This window comes from Muntiacus reevesi, chromosome 3 (genome assembly GCF_963930625.1).
Source record: "Muntiacus reevesi chromosome 3, mMunRee1.1, whole genome shotgun sequence".
Classification (NCBI taxonomy): domain Eukaryota; kingdom Metazoa; phylum Chordata; class Mammalia; order Artiodactyla; family Cervidae; genus Muntiacus; species Muntiacus reevesi.
Window position 1 is genome coordinate 9,326,255 of NC_089251.1, and position 21,047 is coordinate 9,347,301.

General features: G+C 46.8%; 1 protein-coding gene across 5 annotated transcripts in view; it reads right to left on the minus strand.

Annotated features, from left to right (window-relative positions):
• MVB12B (multivesicular body subunit 12B) overlaps positions 1-21,047 on the minus strand; it is a 186,454-nt gene that overhangs the window by 107,843 nt on the left and 57,564 nt on the right. For all 5 annotated transcript variants that reach the window (XM_065928437.1, XM_065928436.1, XM_065928439.1 and 2 more), the window contains exons 3-6: positions 18,578-18,685; positions 13,512-13,608; positions 4,537-4,666; positions 1,952-2,074 (exon numbers count right to left, since the gene is read on the minus strand). In XM_065928437.1, the coding sequence (XP_065784509.1) occupies positions 1,952-2,074; positions 4,537-4,666; positions 13,512-13,608; positions 18,578-18,685 (458 nt within the window). The remainder of the gene's footprint in view (positions 1-1,951; positions 2,075-4,536; positions 4,667-13,511; positions 13,609-18,577; positions 18,686-21,047) is intronic.

Below are 21,047 nucleotides of genomic sequence, written 5' to 3' on the forward strand. Positions count from 1 at the left end.
CATTGTTAAACCATAAACTGAACAACAAGAGGTTATAAAATACACAAGCCTCATAGGCTCCTTCTAATGTGCTACCTCCAGTTCTGCAGGACTCTCGGTGGCCTGTGTTCCCGCGTCCCCGGCTTCAGTTCCCAGTGACTGTGCTCCTGTGCTGACCGGCCAGCTTCTGGGCAGAGGGAAGGGCGCTCCTCCTGCCGTAACTGGAGAAGTGGAGCTCTTCATCTCACAAAAAGTTAAACCTGCCCGGAGGCGGCGCCTATTTCTAGGCCCTTCCAGACCATAGGATGTCAACAGGTGTAACCTCTCTGAGGCGATGGGTCCAAGCCAACCCAGGGCACAGGTGATGGGCCCGAGCCGACCCTGGGCACAGGTGATGGGCCCGAGCCAACCCCAGGCACAGGTGATGGGTCTGAGCTGACCCGGGGCACAGGTGATGGGCCCGAGTTGACCCAGGGCACAGGTGATGGGTCTGAGCTGACCCGGGGCACAGGTGATGGGCCTGAGCTGACCCCGGGCACAGGTGATGGGTCTGAGCCAACCCCAGGCACAGGTGATGGGCCCGAGTTGACCCAGGGCACAGGTGATGGGTCTGAGCTGACCCGGGGCACAGGTGATGGGTCTGAGCTGACCCGGGGCACAGGTGATGGGCCTGAGCTGACCCCGGGCACAGGTGATGGGTCTGAGCTGACCCTGGGCACAGGTGATGGGCCTGAGCCAACCCCAGGCACAGGTGACAGTGATCACCGCTATGACGGTGCTTGGGGCAGTGAGAGAGGAACTCCAAAGGGCTGACCTGAGCTGTGTGAGCCTCGTACTCCTAAACCAAAGACCCAACTCTGGGAAGCTGTTCACCTCTCTTAACGCTGAAGTGAAGCTAAAAACTACTTCTCAAGTTTCAGGCGACGCCAGGGGTTGTTAGGATTAACCACCACTCTCAGTTTGTGACCCTGTCTCAAGCGAGAAACACCTGTCTTCTGGAAAAGTTCCGAAGGACAGGCCTCCAAGCTGCCAGCTCCTGAAAGCTCGTTCCCCCGAAGGCAGGGAAGGCTCAGCGGGGAACAGGACGCGGAGAGCCATGCCGTCTCTCTTCTGACTTGCGGGGCGCAGGGTGCGGGCCTTGGGGCGTGCGGAGGGGCAAGCGCCCGGTGACGGCTCTGTCACCTGTTTGCCCACGTGGAAGCTCTGAGGCCCCTTCTCGTTAATGTTCCATCCACCTCCAATGGCACTGCCTTGCCACTTCTCACTCGTGTACTTTTGCAACTCCTTTCTCAACTTCAGCCTATCATTGCTGTTTGCTCCTTGTCCTCAAATAATTTACTGCTAATGAGGCAGAGGTTTTTGATCAGATAGAAAGTGTTGAGACTGCTACTCAAGTAACCTGCTATTACCAGATTTCTGCTCCGACGGAAATCAGGTTAAATCAGGGGCAGAGACCAGTCCGCTCAGCCAAGTTTCTTTGTGGAAACAACTATTAAAATGAACAGCCCTTGAAAAACTTCTCGCTATTCTCTCAAACTACCTATTTCTTAGTCTGCAGCTCTTTGGGAAAAGAAACAATATGGAAATGAACAAAATTACTTACCAACTCTCCCAGAGTTAAACAAGTTGCCGGCCAAGGCAGAGAAGCAACTCCACCTTTTACGGGTAGCCTTCCCAACTGCGTGGCTACAGATCACGTGACTGCAGCTATGAGCTCTTTAGAATAACAAGCTCCATTTTAAGTTGCATATTCTGCTATTTTAGAAGCCTGCAGAATATGCACAACAGAACACAGAATGGCTTTTACATTCATGTAATGCGAAGATTTCTAACGGGTTTTGCAAAATCCCCTCTAAAGGTATATTACTCCCGTAGTGTTTCCGCAGAGCCTAAGTGGAGGTGTTTCAGAAGTTACGCAGTGGGACCCGAGACCACATGACTCTGGGACATGCACAACAGGACAGTGCCTCACCTGGGAAGGTTGGGGGCTGGGGTGGAAGCAGCGGATGACGGGGAAGGCGTTGTGGGCTGAGACGCATCATGACTTCGTGGTACTCGGCCCATTCGGTACCAGATTCCCATGCTGTTCAGTTCCCTTTAAGAGAAAAGAAAGTTCTTCATGGAGGTGGTTTAGCATAAAATGACCTGAGCAACAAAGCAGACTGCCTCATTTCAGAGGGTCATGGCCTCAGACCTCAGGGAGTCAATTCTGGCCCATGAAGGTGTCACGGTTCAGAGCCTGAGGTGACGGCAACTGTCTGAACCCGGTAGGCCTGTCGGGTGTGGTCATCTTCCTCCATCCCGGGGTCAGCCGTCCTACATATATGCTGTCAACGTGTTCTTCGGTTCTGGGTCTGCAAACTTCTTTTTACTCTTGTCATTTCATTGAGGGTATTTGTGCCATAATCCACTTCAAGAGGGCAGACCGCCTGTGCCTGGTGTTGAACTGTCCGGAGAACGGGCCCCACGCAGCTCCAGGCCCTGCCTCTCCTCCGGATGAGGCCCCTCACTGCCCATCATTCTCAGGGTCTGTCTGGGAGACATCTTTGCACCACAAAGTGCCAGGCATGTGCCCCATGAACGACCACAACTGAGGATGGTGATGGAGGGGCTGACAGCTGCCATGTCCGGCTTCCGGTTACTTGACCGGCACACGCGCCCAGCCCCGCCCCACACCCCATAGTCAGGTGCCCGTGAGACAGGCGTACTCTTTGGAATTGTAACCAGATTATCTCAGCCACATCCAACTTCCGACTTCTCAGCTGCCCCATAGATCCGCATCTTGGGATGCAGAGGAAGGTCACCTCTCCAAAAAACGAGGACAGATTTGCTCAGTGGATTCTTCTGGCAGCCTCTCCTCATCAGTACACTGCAGGAACTAATCTCAACCAGTCGTGTCTTATTAGGTGGTTGATTCTTATCAGCTGCACTGGCTTTGCCACCTCTTGGTCACGGCCACAGTCAGGCCTTGGAGGAGCTGCTCCTGGTCTGAAGATTCCGTCCCTCCCAGCCGACAACTCCAAACCTTTGCAAAGTAGCCTGTAGGGCTGTGCCCATTTTTAAGAAAAAGTGACTTAAGAGTCCTGAACACTGAAATCTCTTTCCTTACAAATAACACTGGAATTATCTTTGTCTGGAAAAGAATTTTTGCCCCAAGATGAAACAAAAATATACTTTATTTAGCAATCTTCTCAAAATGATATAAGAAAAGGATTCTAGTTTTGATTACCAAGACATATATGGTAAGAATCTATTCTTCAGAATTGCTTAAATTGGTTAAAAATTGAATCTTTGAAAGGAGTATAGGGTGTAATTTTAAAAACCTGAATACACATAGTAACTGAATATACATAATAGATGTAGCAATTATTAAATTGTTGGTTTCTACTATTTGTATGTAAGTGGCTGTTTCTAAGATACCTGAAGTATGGTTATTTTCTTAACTGTTTTCTATTCTAGTAATCTTGTTTACATAATGAGTTTAAACCGTGTTGCAAAATGGGAGTTTTGAGTGTGTAGAAAGGGTGTGATCACAGAGTCCTTCTTAGGGACCTCAAAATCTCAGAGAAGAGTATTCAGATTCTATAGCTGAAGAGTCAAACAAGCTGTTGTGCACCAAGATGAAAATAAACTCTATTTCTGTGACACTTGCTCCCCAAGTGCTTCAAGCAAACAATACAGCTGGCTATATCTATCTATCCATCCATGTATCTATCTATCTTGCAGCCTTCAAGGAAAGGCCATGGCTTTTCAAGTAAAGAGGAGGGTTTAGGCTCAAATGAGCAAGATCCAAGAAGTTGACCTCCAAAGTCAAGTAGGAGAAGCCTGCAAAGCCAGCCAGGGAGATGGCATGTGGCCAAGAGGCCAAAATCCACCTACCACACTGTTAATCTGAGAGACCCGAATTTCAGTGGCCTGATGGGTGAACATCTGTTATCTTTTGGATAGCCAGCACCCCTTCATCCCCCTTCTGACTCTCTACCTCGCCTCTGCACTTGGGGAGCAGACACCCCTCATTCCTAGTTGCCCCCATTTCTTCACCAGCTGAAATGGTCTCACTCACAGGTTTCTTGTCTGTTGCTCATCTCTCCCTTTCTGAACACCAGCTCCACGGGAGCAGGCTCTTTGCCTCACTCACTGCCATATCCAGGGGCTTTGGCCTTGTGCACCAAATGGGATGCTCCCTAAACTGTGATGGGGCGAATAAACCGTGAGGAGAGTTGAGGCCCAGTGGTCGGAAAGGAGGCAGTCCCTTGGCTCAAGGCATCTGGAAGGACCCCTGAGAGCCTGAGAATGAACACACAGGAGGAGGGGGGAAGGAGAGCCCCCTAGATGGAGCAAGCGGTGTGAACACTGGAGGAGAGGTCAGGAGGGTGGTGTCCTGGACTGGCTGTTATCTGGGCAGGAAGGGCAGCGAGAAGCGCTGAGACTGGAGGCCCACGAGAGGTAGGTGGCTAAGAGGCTGCGGGTCACATAGGGCTCCGGACCTGGCCCCTGGGAGGGACCTGAGCACGCTCGGCAGACAGCAGTGACGAGCCTGGCCTTGCTGGGACTTACCCGATGAACGTGTACTGAGGTGGGGCCTGCTTGGTCCGGCCCATGATCCGAATGTCACAAATGGCCGCTTCGGTTGAATCCCGCGGGATAAATTTAATGCACAGCCTCTTCTTCCTAAAAGCCACTTCCTCTGAAGGAAAGGACCACAAGAAAAGGCATGAGTCTTCCAGAGGTGCCCACATCTCTATTCTCAACACCACGCCTCCCGTCACGTTCCCTTCCCAGCGGTGGAAGTAACTGGTCGTCCAAGACGCCCGACAGAAAGGCTGGGGCGCCATCGTTCCGGCCCAGGGCAGGGTCGCAGTGGGTAGTCTCGGTCACCCTGCTCTGCGTTCGGGGCCTGATCCCCGACACCCACTGCCGGGAAGGGGCCTACGGAGCGCACACACATCCCTGCCAGAAGGAGCCAGGGATAAATCCACGACTGCAACCTGCTCGCTGCTCCAGCCCTCGGACCCAAGCACACGGATGCCCCCAGTGTTAACACATTTCACTACACGGACCTTCTCTTCTTCACTTTTTATTACAGAGATCTTCAAACATTCCCCCCAATAAAGAGAACAGGAAATAAGCTGAATCCACGTGTTCCCATGAACCCAACTCAATCCTGTCAACAATGGAGGAACCCTCTCGTCTCCTCCCCCGCCCTCTTCAGCTCTGCAGAGATTTAAAATGACTCCCCAGCATGATGTCATTTCACCCACTAATATCTCAGAAGGCATCCAGGGCAGGCTAATTTTTTATTTTTTACCATAACCACTATGATGTTATTATTCTTAACAAAAAAATGAGTCCTTCATGTCATCAACTAGTCTGCATTCAGGTTTTCTCCAATATTGCAAAAACGTCATTTAGCTGTCGGTTTGTCTGGACCAAGATCCAGACACTGTCTGTGCATGGCGTTCGGTGGATATGTCTCTATCGTTCTGTGGTGACCTCTCCACCTTCCCTTCATCTTCAGGGCACTCACAGCATGGAGAGCTTGGGTCACCCGCTGTACCTCCTGTAACGCAGCTGACTGAAAGGCTCAATTCTACCCGGGTTAGGCAGCACAGGCAGGAGCACTCCACGGGTGGTGCACGTACATCTGATGGGTGACGGGATGCATGAAACGTGATGACACTCTCAGTGGGCTCTGGTGCCCTCAGCCCAGTGGCCTGGTTATAAAGTCCCTGACACCCTCCTCTGGGTGGTCTTCTCATCCCGACAACCGTGCCGAGACCTGTAACTTCATTAAAGGTGTCAACTGGCGATTTTCTAACTCTGTCATTCCTTCTGCGTTTATTAGTTGGAATTTTTCTATATTAAAAAAATCTTTCATTCTTCAACTATTTGGTCTCCCTGAAACAGGCTCTAGTACAGGAAAGGACAGACATATCTGTGACTCTTTTCTCTAATTTATCAAGTCTTAGGGCAATGAGTTGTGGCCTAACAACCACCAGGGGTGACCACCCACATGGTTTTGGTTTGTTCATGTGTGGTTTTTAAACCACACATGATGAGTTTCAATCAACTGCAGCCATTCAGTACATGGGTCAGACAGATCTGGGTTAAAATTCCAACTCCATCATTTTCCAGGACCCTCATCTCAGGCAAGGGACTTAACTTCTCTGAGCCTTGGTTTCATCATCTAAAAGGGAGTTAATGAAGCCTGACACTGTAGGAACACGGGGTGGTGAAATGTGATGACACGTATGCTTCACTTAGCCCGGTGCCCGGCACGCAGTAAGTGCTCAGTAAAGAAGAGTCGTGGTCATTCTTGTCATAATACTGTGAGGAAGCCTCGAGCACGTGATCTGTGTCAGTGCTTGGCACTGACTTCCAAGGCCTTTCAGTTCTGCTGCAGGAAATAAGCATATTTACATCGGAGAGAAAGACACAAGAGGGAAGCGCTGTGTTGCTGCTAGTCTTGATTTTACCAAGGGAAGATGAGACTCAGGTGCTGATGTTTTGGGATTATCAGAAGAAAAACTCAGAAACTTTGTGTTCTGCTCTTAGGAGAGGAAACCGAGCGCTTGATCAGACGTACGAGCTCTGAGTAATAAAACTGGATACTGAATCTAGACCCTGAACACCGGATCCAACAAGCCAGGAAGGGTTACTGCGGGGAGACTGTCCACAGCAACCCTGCAGCTTTAAAAACTATTAGCTGATAACTCAAGGGCCTTTGAAAGTGTGAAGGAGGTGAGACCTTTCCTCAAAGTAAACCAAGATGCAGGTATTTTATGTACTTGCTTTGCCAGCTGCTCTTTGCCCCATTCTTCCATTTACAGCAAACTCGAGGTAAGAGATGGAGCCGCTAATTACACATGCTTAAACAGGCCTGACTTTAAGTAAACATATTATACAGAGTCAATAGAAATGTGTTCAGTCATGCTAATGAACACAGAGAAAGGACACAGCACTTTACTAAAACAAACAGCCTTCCAGTTTTTAAGTGCCTTATGGATTGCAACAAAACGTATTTTAAATTAATTACAGGAGTCTCATCTTGCTGGCTGATTTAAAAAAAAAAGTCAGGATCTTAAATGCTCTCAAGCGTCCCAGAGCTGACCACAGATTGGATGACCCTAAATGAATAGATGACTCTACAGTCACCCTTCCCTGTGGGATACGACACCTGTTGGAGATGCCAGAACCCAACCTCAGACTGTCCACGTGGGTAGTGACCAACACACCCCCAGTCACTGGGGCGACTTCCCAGGATCAGGTGGCTGTACAGTAGCTAGACCAGGACTCAGTCCTGGGCCTCCTTGCTCAACAGATTCAACAAATTGAGAGGAAAATGCAAAACGAGAAATCCCTTGACTCTATAGTAAATCAATATAGAGACATTTTAAGCCACTTAGTTGTCAAAAACAAACAACAATGCAAATTTTAAAACTAAGAAAAACATAGGGAGAAGTAGGAAATTAATACAAGTCTACAAGTCAGTTTTAGTTTTTAAGCAGACCATTAAGCAAAAAGAGTAACCAAAAACTTGTGAAGATGTTCAGTATTGCTAATAAATAATAAGTAAAAATTAAATAAAATGAGAACAATAAAGCTAAATTAAAAATATGAAGCAGGCCTGTGGAAAACAGGTACAAGCCGGTATCATCAGGGGCAATGTGAACTGGTGTTTCTGGAAGTTAATTTGACAGCAGAGGGTAATAAAGCCTATCTTTACTGAGCTCATCCTCTGAGCTGTGTATGGCAGGTACCTTATGTGAATTAAACAAAGATCATCAAAGATGAATTAAGCATAGATCTTTAAAAAAAAAAAACACAAAAAAACCCCCTTAGATCTTGCCCTTCAAGAAAGAGATAAGTAGCAAAGACATAAAGAAAACATGTAAATGGCTATAATGTAAGCTAAGAACAACATTATGAGGTGGACAGTGCTGCCCCATTTTACAGATGAGGAAACTGAGGCCCAGGAAGGTGAAGTCATTTGCCCAGAGTCCCTCATTTGTAAGTGGCAGAGCCAGACTCCACATTAGGTGAGATTGACTCCAGAGTCCAAGTTCCTCCCACTACGCCAAGTGCAGTCTGTGCTAACAGAGGGAATGACCGGCATTCAGAACTGGAACCCTATGGGCTTTTCCACCACTGTCCTTCACATTTGCCTACTTTCCTCCCTCCCTTCAACAAACAGGTGCTGTGTCAAGCAGCTGAAGAGTAGTAAAGAAAGCAGACAGGGCTCCTGACCAGCTGACTATAGTCACTCTCTGGACTAAGCCCCGTGTGGGTCCTTTTCCTAGGCTCATCTCTGTATTCCAAAGCCAAGTCTGCAGAGCCTGCAGGAGACACGCACCCACGGTAGCTGACTGAGGAGAGAAGAGAGCCTGCTTTACACTTGCATCCAGAGATCAGAGCTCACCCTACAAAGACATGAGGTGTGACATTCGGAGCTGAGGGAAAGGGCATCTCAGGCAGGGAAAACAACAAAGCAGATCCGTGGAATCAGGAAAGCAAGGAGCACAAATGGACTTCCCTCGCGGTCCAGTGGTTACAAATCTGCCTGCCAACACAGGGGGGCATGGGTTCGATCCCTGGTCTGGGAAGATTCCACAGGCTGCAGAACAACTAAGCCCGTGCACACAACTACGGAGCCTTGCACGACAGCCTGGAACTGCAACTGCGGAAACCACACGCCACAACCCCTGAAGCCCACGTGCCCTAGAACCTGCGCCCTGCAACAAGAGAAGCCACCACAACTAGAGAAAGCCCATGCGCTGCAACAAAGACCCAGCACGGCCATAAATAAACAAACAGAAGGGAGCTTTTTAAAAAGAACAAAAGAACGAGAGATGCACAAAAGGGCACAGTGAGTGGTTTGGTCTGGGTCAAGCGCTGGTGCTTAAAGATGAGAAAGATGCTTGCAGAGGAAGGTCGGGGGCAGATGTAGAGGACCCAGGATCCAGTAACCTCAAGTACTTGTAAACTTATCACAGGAAAATCATTCAAAATCTATACATACTCAAACTGACCTACAGATTCAACACCATTCCTTATCAAAATCCCAGATGGTTTCTTTGTAGAAATTGACTAATTTTAGAATTGGTGTGGAAGTTTGAGGGACCCAGAATAGCCAAAATAGCTTTAAAAAGAAGAACAAAGGTGGAGGATTCTTGGTTTCAAAACCAGCTACAAAACTCCAATAATCAAGCCTGTGGTTTGGCCTAATGAAAGACCTACAGATCATAGGAAGAGAACTCGGAGTCTAGAAACAAACCTTCACATTTACAGTCAACTGATATTCAGCAAGGATACTAAGGCAATTCAGTGAGGGAAAGGATAGTCTTTTCAACAAATGATTCTGGAAGAAAGAATAAATCTGTTGTATATCAACTATACTTCAACAAAAATATTTTCTTTAAAAGAATAAATTTGAACTTCTATCTTGAACTATTCACAAGCATTTGAACTCCTATCTTGAACAATTCACAAGCATCAATTCAAAATGGATCAAAGACCTAAGTGAAGGAGATAAAACTATAAAACTCTTAGAAGAAAACATTGGCATAAATCTTGGTGACCTTGGATTTGCAATGGTTTCTTAGTCATGACTCCAAAAGCATGAACAACAACAACAAAAATAGATAAATGGAACGTCATCAAAATAAAAACTTCTCTGTTTCAAAGGACAGTATTAAGAAAATGAAATGAATGTATGTCAACTATACCTTAATTTAAAAAAAGAAAATGAAATGAAAACCCACAGAATGGGAGAAATTTTTTTCAAATCATGTAACTGATAAAGGACTTACATCTAGAATATAAGAAAATGTTCTTATTACTCAATCATAAAAAAAGACCAATTTTAAACAGGCAAAGAATTAGAATAGTATTTCTCTAGAGAAAATATACAAACAGATAATAAGCATATGAAAAAGTGTTCACCATCACTAGCCACAGGGAAACAAACCAAGACCACAATGAGAGACCACTGCATCCCCACTAAGATGGTTAGAACCAAAAAGAAGGATAATAACAAATATTGGTGAAGATGAGGATAAACTAGAACCTTTAAACCCTGCTGGTTGGAATGCAAAAGGGTATATAGCTCCTTCGGAGAACAGTTTGGCAGTTCCTTAAAAAGTTAAATATAGAGTTACCATATGACCTAGCAATTCCATACCTAGGTGTATGCCCAAGAGCAGTGAAAACATACGCCCACACAAAAGCTTGTGCATCCAGTGTTCAGGGCAATAATCCAAAATGAAACAACCCAAATATCCATCAACTGAATGGATATGCAAAATGCTATATCCATATAATGGAGTATTACTTGGCAATAAAAAGGAATGGAGTACTGACATGCTACCTTGAAAACATTATACTAAGTGAAGGAAGCCAGACACAAAAGACTACAGATTATGTGATTTCACTTACATGAAACATCTAAAATAGGTAAATCTATACAGCAAGTAGATTAGTGGTTGCCTATGGCTGGTAGAGGGTAGAAAGGTGAGGACTAGGGAGAAAAGGAGAGTGATTACTAGTGGGTATGCAGTTTCTTTGGGGGTAATGAAATGTTCTAAAACTGATCGTGTTGATGGTTGCACAACTGTGAATACACTAAAAACCACTGAGCTACAAATTTAAATGGGTAAATTGTATGGTATGTGAATTATACCTCAATAAAGCTGTTATCCCCAAACTCAAACATATCAATATATAAAACTCAAATATATCAATATATATATATAAAGCAGAATTCACCTGCGTTTTCAGGGTGGCACTGTGGTTAAAAGCGTGGCGAGTCATGCTTCTGTGTGTAACCCAGTTACTTCCCTACTTCTAGATGTGTTGTTGTTCAGTCACCCAGTCGTGTCCAACTCTTTGTGACCCTATGGACTACAGCACGCCTGGCCTCCCTGTCCCTCACCATCTCCTGAAGTTTGCCCAAGTTCACGTTCATTGCATTGGTGATGCTGTCCAACCATCTCATCCTCTGATGCCACTTCTTCTGCCCCAGGAGTCTTCTCCAGGATCACAGATCAAAGGCATCAATTCTTCGGCATTTTGCCTTCTTTATGGTCCAGTTCTCACAACCATCTGTGAGCACTGGGAAGACCACAGCCTTGACTATATGGACCTTTGTTGGCACAGTAATGTCTATGCTTTTCAACACATGGTCTAGGTTTGTCATTGCTTTCCTGCCAAGAAGCAATTGTTTTCTGGTTTTATGGCTGCAGTCACCATCCGCAGTGATTTTGGATCCTAAGAACAGGAAATCTGTCACTATTTCCACCTTTTCCCCTTCTATTTGCCATGTAGCAATTGGGCTAGATGTCCACAATCTTAGGGTTTTTTTTTTTTGTTTTTTTTTTTTTAAATATTTAGTCTTTAGCCAGCTCTTTCACCTTCCTCCTTCACCCTCAACGAGAGGCTCTTTAGTTCCTCTTCACTTTCTGCCATTACAGTGGAATCATCCACATATCTGAGGTTGTTGATTTTTCTTCTGCCTATCTTGATTCTAGCTTCTAACTCATCCAGCCTGGCATTTCTCATGATGTGCTCAGTGTATAGGTTAAACAAACAGGGTGACGGCAGACAGCTCTGTTGTATTCCTTTCTCGACCTTGAGCTAATCAGTTGTTCCACACAGGTTTCTAACTGTTGCTTCTTGACCTGCATATAGGTTTCTCCAGAGACAGGTAAGATGGTCTGGTATCCCCATCTCTCTAAGAGCTTTCTACAGTTTGTCATGATCCACACAGTCAAAGGCTTTAGTGTAGCTGATGAAACAGAGATAGCTGTTTTTCTGAAATTCTCTTGCTTTCTCTATAATCCAGAGAATGTTGGCAATTTGATCTCTAGTTCCTCTTCCTTTTCTAAACCCAGTTTGGACATCTGGAAGTTCTTGGTTTGCATAATGCTGAAGCTGGGCATGCAAGATTTTAAGCATGACCTTGCTAGCATGGGAGATGAGTGCAATTGTCCAATGGTTAGCACATTTCTTTGGTACTACCCTTCTTGGGAACTGGGATGAGGACTGACCTTTTCCAGTCCTGTGGCCACTGCTGGGTCTTCCAGATTTGCTGACATAATGAATGCAAAACCTTGATGGCATCATCCTTTAGGGATCTGAATAGTTCTGCTGGAATTTCACTGCATCTGCTAGCTTTATTAACAGCAGTGCTTCTTAAGGCCCATTTGACTTCACACTCCAGAGTGTCTGGCTCTGGGTGACTAACCACACCGTTGTGGTAATCTGGTTCATTAAGATCTTTCTTATATAGTTCCTCCATGTATTCTTTCCATTCCATTCTAGATGTTTAACCTTGGGTAAATTCTTTAATCCTTAAGTTGCTACTGCACCTCATTTTTCTCATATGTGAAACAGGTATGTATTAATAATACCTATCTCCAAATAGGTACCTATCTTCAGGGGTCTTCTGAAGATGAAATGCGATCAGGTATATATAACATTTACAACAGGGGCTACATAGTAAATACATACTAAATACTGACTGCTGTGAAATTATTAGCTAGTACATGTTAATAACAAACAACTAGAAGTAGACCAATGTCCAAAAGTGAAGAGAGCATTAAGAAAAGTATGCTACCCATGGAATTCACTTGTTTCATTAAAATAATAGCTATGTGGGGTCCATGTAGATATGGAAAGTCTGATCTATAAGAAATGTTTGCAGGAAAACAGCCCCCCCCCGCCGCCCAAAAAAAAGTAGGTCTAAAATGGGAAAAACAAAGTAAGTGTGACAAAAACTGAGATGCAAAGTTTCATGATGGATCATGTGTCATAAAGGAAGGATCCTCTGGATTTGTTTCTTATTTGCCACATCACTCTTGCGGCTATCCTAACACTGGTCCTAAGTAATATAAAATAAAGCAAGTTAGTTGCTGTACATTAAACTGAGGCGGCTCAGCCACCCAGGGGTTTCCAGCACTGCCTAGTGACTGACGCCACGACAAGAACCTCAGACTGCCACGCGGTCCTGAAGAAGCTTCCGACGTGTCAGCCACTCACTCCTGCTCCATGTTGCTCAGAGTCTTCCCTGAGGGTCTTCCCTCAATTTCAGATCTTGAGGACTCTAACTTGCAGTCTTTCTGGTTCTGACTTTTCCTATACCAAGAACCAAAAGTGGGGATATCAGGGCATTTGTATTCCCTGAGCGTCTTTTAGGTTTTTTCCTTTTGCTTCTGGGTCTTGTGTGAAGCTTGGCTTCAGCATCGCTGGAGGATGGGCTAAGGACAAACTACAACCGGTTTCCCAAGTGAACTGATTCAGCAGGGAGCCCCATTCTCAGAGAAAAGGGTGAGTTCTGCTCACTTCTACACCTCTACCCAGAACATGCCAAAGTAGAGCCAAGTCAGACACATGTCAAAAGCAGCAGGGTTTATTTGTGGGCACGCAGTAAGCCCTCCTAAAATGTTTCTGAAGCAAATTGCACATAAAAATGTCTACACATACACCTGGAGGAAGAAAACTCTCACTGTGGTGAGTAGGGCCAGAGGGTGACTCACGTGTGTCCACCGTCTCCTGAATCGGGATGAAGCCGACAGGCAGAGTGTCCTTGATGTCGATGAGCTTCATGTCCACTAACACGTTCCCTAAATGGCTCTTGGGAAGAAAGAAAAGAGATACAGACGATTAATCTGAACACGCCTGTGGTGGGTCTGCCATTCTGGCTTCAAAACGCATATTTAACACAATGACTCATGCAGCTTTACGACAGCAGGTTAATTAGAGTAGGTGCCAGTTAATGATCCCCAGCGGCTACACGGGGACTCTGGTGGCCCCCAGGAAAGGATTTCATCTGCAGAACCTCAAGGCCACTCAGACGTGGCCTTGGTTAGCAGGACAAGTGGCCCAGGAGATGCCCAAGATGTAACCGAGCAGAAGGCAGCTGTGCACCCATGTCCCAGGGCCACGTGGCCCCTTAGCCCTGAGCATCAGCTCTAGGGCAAGCAGGTTTAGAAGAGCACATTCCCGGGGTGGCTGTTGCCCCGGGAGGCAGGGGAGCTGCATCTCTAACAGAGAATCAACCACACTCCCCAATGATCGCTGGTCTCTGCATATTGACACGCATTTCAGTGGCTAGATATATTCTGTAAAACCCCACGAATCGTAAACTCACACAGAGTGGAAAAGCCCTGCTGCCTAATATTACACATCTTCCAAAATGACATGCACAGGGGCCTCTTAAAGCTTCTACTTAGTGGTGGTGCATGGGGTCCACAGTGCACAGTTTTCCGTAACCAGAGCAAAAATATCTTCGAAGATGGCACGCTGTCCTATAATTGCGAGAGAGAATTCTCTGCAAACGCGCTGGCACTTGCAGCCCACATTTCAAGTTGGAAACGAGCTCTAAAGAGATCTACCCTACAACTTAAAACAAAGTGGGGCCACCTTGGAGGTTTCATTAACATCTTCAGAGTCATTTACAACTTCGCTCCCCCTCTCTCTAGTTAGAGCCAGTTAGAAAAAGAATGATGCCTTCCCATCCCAAATCTCTCCTGTTAGGATGCTAACAACGCACTTGGCATGCCCATCTTCCAGAAAAGCCCAAGCCCCCATTAAGCACACGCGCGGTTTACTTGCGCTGTGTTCCCAGACGACCCCGCCACCTTGCCCTGCACGGCAAGCCTGGCCTGCTCAGAGAAGGGCGCGGCCCTCAGTCTCTGTGGCCCGCCCGTCCTGCCCAGTGCCAGCACCATCACTGAAAGCCAAGCAGGGAACTCCTATCATCTAAATTCTACGCTTTGTTCCCTCCTGGCACTCTCAACTTTCCTTCATATCAGTTTCTAATGGCATGTTTGTGAGGTTTTAATGTAGCATCTGCTTCCCCACCAGGGTTTAAGAACCATGAGGAACAAAACCATCTCTGCTACTACTATATATCCAAGCCTAGCATAGATCTTGGCAAACAGTAGGTACTCAATAATTACTGAGTAAATTACTATTTACTATTTACTCAACTGAATAAATTACTATTTTGGGGTACATTTTCAACCAGGCGGGCCACTCAGAATCAGAAATCATAATGGACTTGCTCGGATGACAAATCTAAATAATGCCAACAAAAATATTAAAAGTATATTTAATAAATGCATTATAAACCAAAAGTACACAAATGAAATAAATTCCTGAAATTTAGCCATGAAGGTCAAAGTGTCGAGTATAAACTATGACCAGTGTTTTCTCGGCACTGTGGTCAGAAAGCCGTCTCTTTCAAAAGCTGGTATTTGCAGAGGATTTAAAATGATTACATTTCAGGTAGCTGGGTCTTGGGAAAACAACGCACAGGCCAGCACAGCAAGTGGAGAGCGGAACCCTAATACGGAGTAAATCTCTGACCATGGAGAAAGGGTTTGAACCATTAACCCAACTCGCAAACATCAGCTGCTTTCAGAATCGTCTGATCTAATCATACTTTTTTTTTTTTTTCATGGCAGTTGCTTTTCTATGTCATCACTGCTTTCTGCATTGAGAAATTAACAGCCGGGTATGTTTCCCTGCCCTACAGATGGATGGGCATTCATCAATATCCTTCTCCAACGTCTTCTATCTGACAAGTTGGGTTTTAACAGAAGTCAACTGCAAACCACTTAGCGACCTCACCCTCCATACTCTACGAACGTCCCTGATCATAAAGCCAGAACGTCAGTGGTGCAGCCATTAAAAGAGGGATGAAGACCCCCCCTCCTGTGCACACGGAACGGGAGGTTGCACCGTCAAAGCTTCCCGCAGCCCAAGTGAGGTCCCTCGGCGCCCGGGGCTGCCGCTGCACCGGGTTTAATACAGTAGGTCTGCGACACCATTAATTTTGCCTGTTCCTCTCCCCTCCCCCATCCTGTGCTCTCTTTCATTTCCTCCTCATAAATATGAAGAACGTATTCCCAATCCTTGTTGAGCAAATGATTCATGCCAAAAGCCCAATATGCACTGACTCAGGGTATTTATATTGTCTCTGGTAGCCAGTATTTGCTAGTATACTGTAATTATTTTTGACAACCTTGCATTTAAGGTAGCCACAGATAACCAACTTAATATTCAAATGTTCATAAATCCTTCTGTTTAATATCCTCCCTACCTAATCTATGTACATTATTATTACAGGTAATGCAGAAAGTACAGGGCATGAAAAGTGCAATTAATCTCGATCCTTCCCCAGGAAGCAATGTCACTCCAAAGCCAGGTTTCTGTGTTAACAGCATTATTGGGGGAAAGGAGTTCAGGTTCCAGAGGAGTCTCCCCAAACTCCTACACAGGGAGTCTCAAGTCGCCTAATTAAGAACCTGTCCAGTCTTGAGATTCTACATCCCTCCTTTGCAGTTGTAAAAAATTATGCCAGGCAAAGTCTTGGCTCTGACAGTGGGGCTGGGACAGACTGGCTGTAACAGATTAAAATATGGCTCATTCCTGCTTTACTCTTGGGCTGGCAAGGGGGCCCCTGCCGCCCCTTTGAACTGCCTTCCCTCCGTGTCTCACCACAGGACCCATTCATTCTTTTTCTGAAAATAAAATGCACCTAATTTCCTTACTGCTTCAAAAGGGGGGCAGAGGATTCACCCACTGCCCTTGTCCTGGTCTTACACCCTCTCCCACACACACCTCACCATGCCCGCCTGGCCCTCATAGAGTAAGAGATACAAAGCAGACACTCAACACACACCTCCTGAATGTTTGACAAATGATTAGATCGATGTATTTTCTACCGTCCACTTACCCATGACACTAAAATTAACAATGACTTCATTTTTTTACGTGACTTCATTTTTTAACGTGCTATTGTCCCTACTCCAAGGGATCAGGGGCTCTTCTGGCTGAGAGTACCAACAACCCATAGCCTTTAAGGAAATGCAACAAAAACAGAAATCAAAAACAGCCAATGAGATCGTGGCTGGCCTCTGCAGCCGCGGTCTCCTCTTCAGCAGGAGGTGCCGAGGCTGAGTGGCGATCAGGAGTGAACATGTGAAACCACTGGGCAGAGTATGGATGTGAACACGAGATGCTCAAGCCTCAGGAGTCGGTCATGCAGCCCCGCGCGGCAGTGAACACGCGGACTTCCTACAGAAAGGGGTAGCCAGAGGCAGGAGAGAGGTGACAAAAGCTAAGAATATGCAGAGTTTCAAAGAGTATAGGTAACCTCCAGGAACAAAAGGGACAAGAGAGCACCATAGGTGTTTATGGACGCAGGATGGAGGGATGGAGCCAGGGGCACTGCCTGAACATCACAGGCCTGACATCTGGAAAGGTAACCTGGCCTTCAGACCTGCCCCTGGGGTCTCCTCACTGCACCGTGACCCAACCTCAGACCTGCCCCTGGGGTCTCCTCACTGCTCTGTGACCTGAAGGTCCTGCTCAGACACAGGCCCAGCTGCCAGGAACTTCCCTCCTCCATCAGGAGCTCTGTCGTTTACAGCGAGCATTTATTACTCTCATCATGAGTGGGAAAAAATGAGAGCCACAAGTCCTCCCTGAGTATGTTAGAAATCATCTTCCTAACACACACTTATCAACAAATGGGAACGGCTGCTGGACAAGAGTGTGGGTCACAGATCCATGCGACGGTCCACAGCCAGAAAATGCTGCAGGGAGGCACGAGGACTGTGACAGGACCACGGGGCTGTGGGGCTTGTGACGGAGAGAAAGATGGTGACCTTTCCCCTTCCAGACTTCTGACTGGGGATGTCTGACCCTATTTTTTCTTTATCGCTCATGAACTTATTTTACTGTTGCCATAAGATTTATAAAAATAATAAAAATATTTCCCATCTGATTTTTTTTTTTTTTTGCATTTAGGCCCAAAATAAAATGGCACCCCTAAAAATGAAAATCTGACTGCTCCCTATTAGGATAAGGGAAGACAGGTGTCCTTAGACAAGCACACAAACTCCCTGATCTCAGGAGCTATTACTTTAAGAGCCTGAGGATGGAGGCAGCATATTTGCAGAGTGCCCAGGACAGGCCTCACAAGGAAAGGATACTCACAAGAGTCACTTCTCTTTTTTCTAAACCACCTATTAGAACATCTTTAGTAGGTACCTTTAAAATATCCTAATTTATGGGCTTAAGTATTCAAAACAACACAGTAAAAGTAATCTGCATGTGTGGTGGATACCTACTCGCCGAAACAATGAAATATCACGTGGCAGAGAGACCTGGGGAGAAAGTCAACGCGGCCACGTCTTGGGGAGGGGTGACCATGGGACATCTTCTGGCTCTGCTCCCCTCTGCTGACCAGCTTTAAAGCTAGCTCCCCAGGAAGATGCTCACATCATACTACCCTGCAATTTGTTACTCAGATGAAAGGCAGGCAGGATGAGAACTGTGAGAAAAATCTCTGGGTTTCCTCTGGAAAACAGGTTTTAATGGAATTCACTACACACTTGGGTATGTGGTTAATAATACTGTTAATAAATGAAACCCAGCAGTGGTTGCTGATCCTACCCTGTTTACTTAAAACCACAGATAAATTAACACAGCGATGAAAATAAACCACCACCAAAAAAGTGAGCAGAATTTCAAACACGAATGGAAATGACTTGTCCTCACTTAGCAAACGGAAAGCCACTACTAGACTTACATTTTCTTTGGAAAAGGATCTCGTGAAGCACAGGTATCGGGTAACCTTGGATTTAAATAAGCCGTCTTTCCAGAGGTCAGCGTCCACACCATCTGCTGTCTGTGCGACCTGCAGCAAAGAGATGGAGAAGAGGACGCAGGTGAGGCAGGGGCCACGGAGGGCGGGTGTGAGGAGCTTCCATACCTGCGCCAATTAACTCTGGGCCGGGCTCGCACGGCATCTCATTAATCCACTTCACCAGGCCCTGGGAAGAGATTTTTCCAAGAGGGGCCCAGGGAGAGTGTGAAAAATACAACTTCTAAAAATATTGTCCCTGGGGAAGTCACTGATTAAAGACAGCCTGACAAAAGTGGTTCTAATGAGAAAAGAGGAACTCTTTGTTTGTCATGGACCAAGAAGGGACTGGAGAAGTCAGCATATGAAGGTGCTCATTACCGGTCACTCCGGGGACGGTCCAGGGTGCAGAGGGAAGTCCAGTGGGGTGTGAAATGCCAGCTGAGGGGGGCGCCGCCTGCCAGGAGCCTGGGCGGCTTCCCGCCCCGGCACTGACTGGGCTGGCCAGGGGCTGCTGTCACTGGGCGTGGGGGGCGGGCAGGGGGTCAGAGAGGTTCGCCCAGCCCCGTTTCCTTTCAGCACAAGTTCTGTGAGTGGAATTCAAGGCTGAAAACCAGCGTGATAGGAAAATAAAAAAAGACTCAGCCTCTTGTTTCTAGTCTCACTGAGGAGCCATGTTCTTGTACATGGCTGTAGAAATTTCCCTCTAAGGGCTTCCCTGGTGGCTCAGATGGTAAAGAATGTGCCTGCGATGCAGGAGACCTGGGTTCGATCCCTGGGATGGGAAGTCCTCTGGAAAAGGGAATGACAACCCATTCCCGTATTCTTGCCTGGAGAATTCCATAGACATAGGAGCCTGGCGGGCTATAGTCCCTGGGATCACAAAGAGTCGGACATGACTGAGCAACTAACACTTGTCACTTCCACTTTCAAGAAGCGTTCAAGGATGAAGCCAGCCTTGATGTGAGTCTTACAGGACCTGGGCCCTGGGCCGTGGGACTGGGGCCATCAGTGGGAAGAGTTCACAAGGAGACGGGAGAAGAGGAGAAGGCGGCTGGCCGGGACACGCTCTCCCCATTCTCTCCACCATGCTCATTAGGGAACGATCAGGCTCTGTGCTGCTTCTTCCCTCAGCACCTAACAGGTCAGAGGGGTAATCGACTTCCCACACCCTGGCTGCACCCCGTCGGGACTCTGGGAAGACCTGGGAGCAGCTCCTCTTTGGGGAGCAGCGCCCTCTGCAGCCGGCCCCCTGCGGTGCACTCTGGGGTCTCCCTGCTCCTCCTTCTGAGGCTTAGACTGTGGGAGGCATGTGTGCTCATTTGTGTCCCACTCTTTGCGACCACATGGACTGTAGCCAGCCAGGCTCCTCTGTCCATGGAATTTTCCAAGCAAGAATCCTGGAGTGGGTTGCTGTTTCCTTCTCCAGGATATTATCCTGACCCAGGGATCGAACCCACATCTCTCGCATCTCCTGTATGGGTAGGCAGATTCTTTACCAGCTGAGTCACCGGGGAAGACTGTGGAAGCCTTCCTTGATCTGACAAGCTCCAGGCCGTCCTCACAAACTGCTGAAAACGCCTCTGTTCTTTACACAAAACTGGCCTGATTCTGCCCCGTCCCGTGTCCACACTGCACAACAGGCCCACACGGCTCGGACTGTCACGTGCAAAGCCGGGAGTGTGGGGGCCGACTCCACCAGGAGGGTCCCAGAGCCCCCACAGTCACGTTCTCCAAGAGAGCCCCTGAAAAGACCAAAGGCCAACTGGCAAAAGAAAAGAGCTTGCTTTCACACCAAACAATTGTTAAGTTCATAAATGCCATAAAGCGAAAAGAAGGGTCCTTATGCTGAATATGCAAAGATGTTTGACCTGAAAGCTGAAGGAGGAATGGTATGGTGACAATCTCAGGGACAGTCTGGTTCAAGTATGTCACTCCCACAGAAAGAACACGGCAGAACAGACCAGGCCTTGTCCGAACTTGCCCCCATAATGGTCATACATAAAGTTCCTCGGAAAACCTGAGATTTGAGGCAGTGGCCCCAACTTCTACTACCAAGGATCTTTTCTCCCATGGGTTCCACGTTTGAAAGATTTTTGTTTCCCAAACTGTGCTTTTATTTCCTCAGTTCAAAGATGTAGCCATTTGGGAATCACCTGTGGATTTAAAGCACACTCCTTTAGGAAAAAAAGAAATATCATGTCAAATTGCACAAACCTATTTCTCAGATGCATGGCAATTTCGGAGCCATTAAAATGTGACAAGATGCCAAAGGAACAAAGAAAGAAGGGAGCCTATGTGGTTTCTCTATAATAACTCCATTATTTTTGATAAATTAAAAAAAAAAAAAAAAACAGAGAGTCTGCAGAACACGCAAAGGCTGCGGTACCTCAGAAGAGAGAGAGCTGCGTCCGGC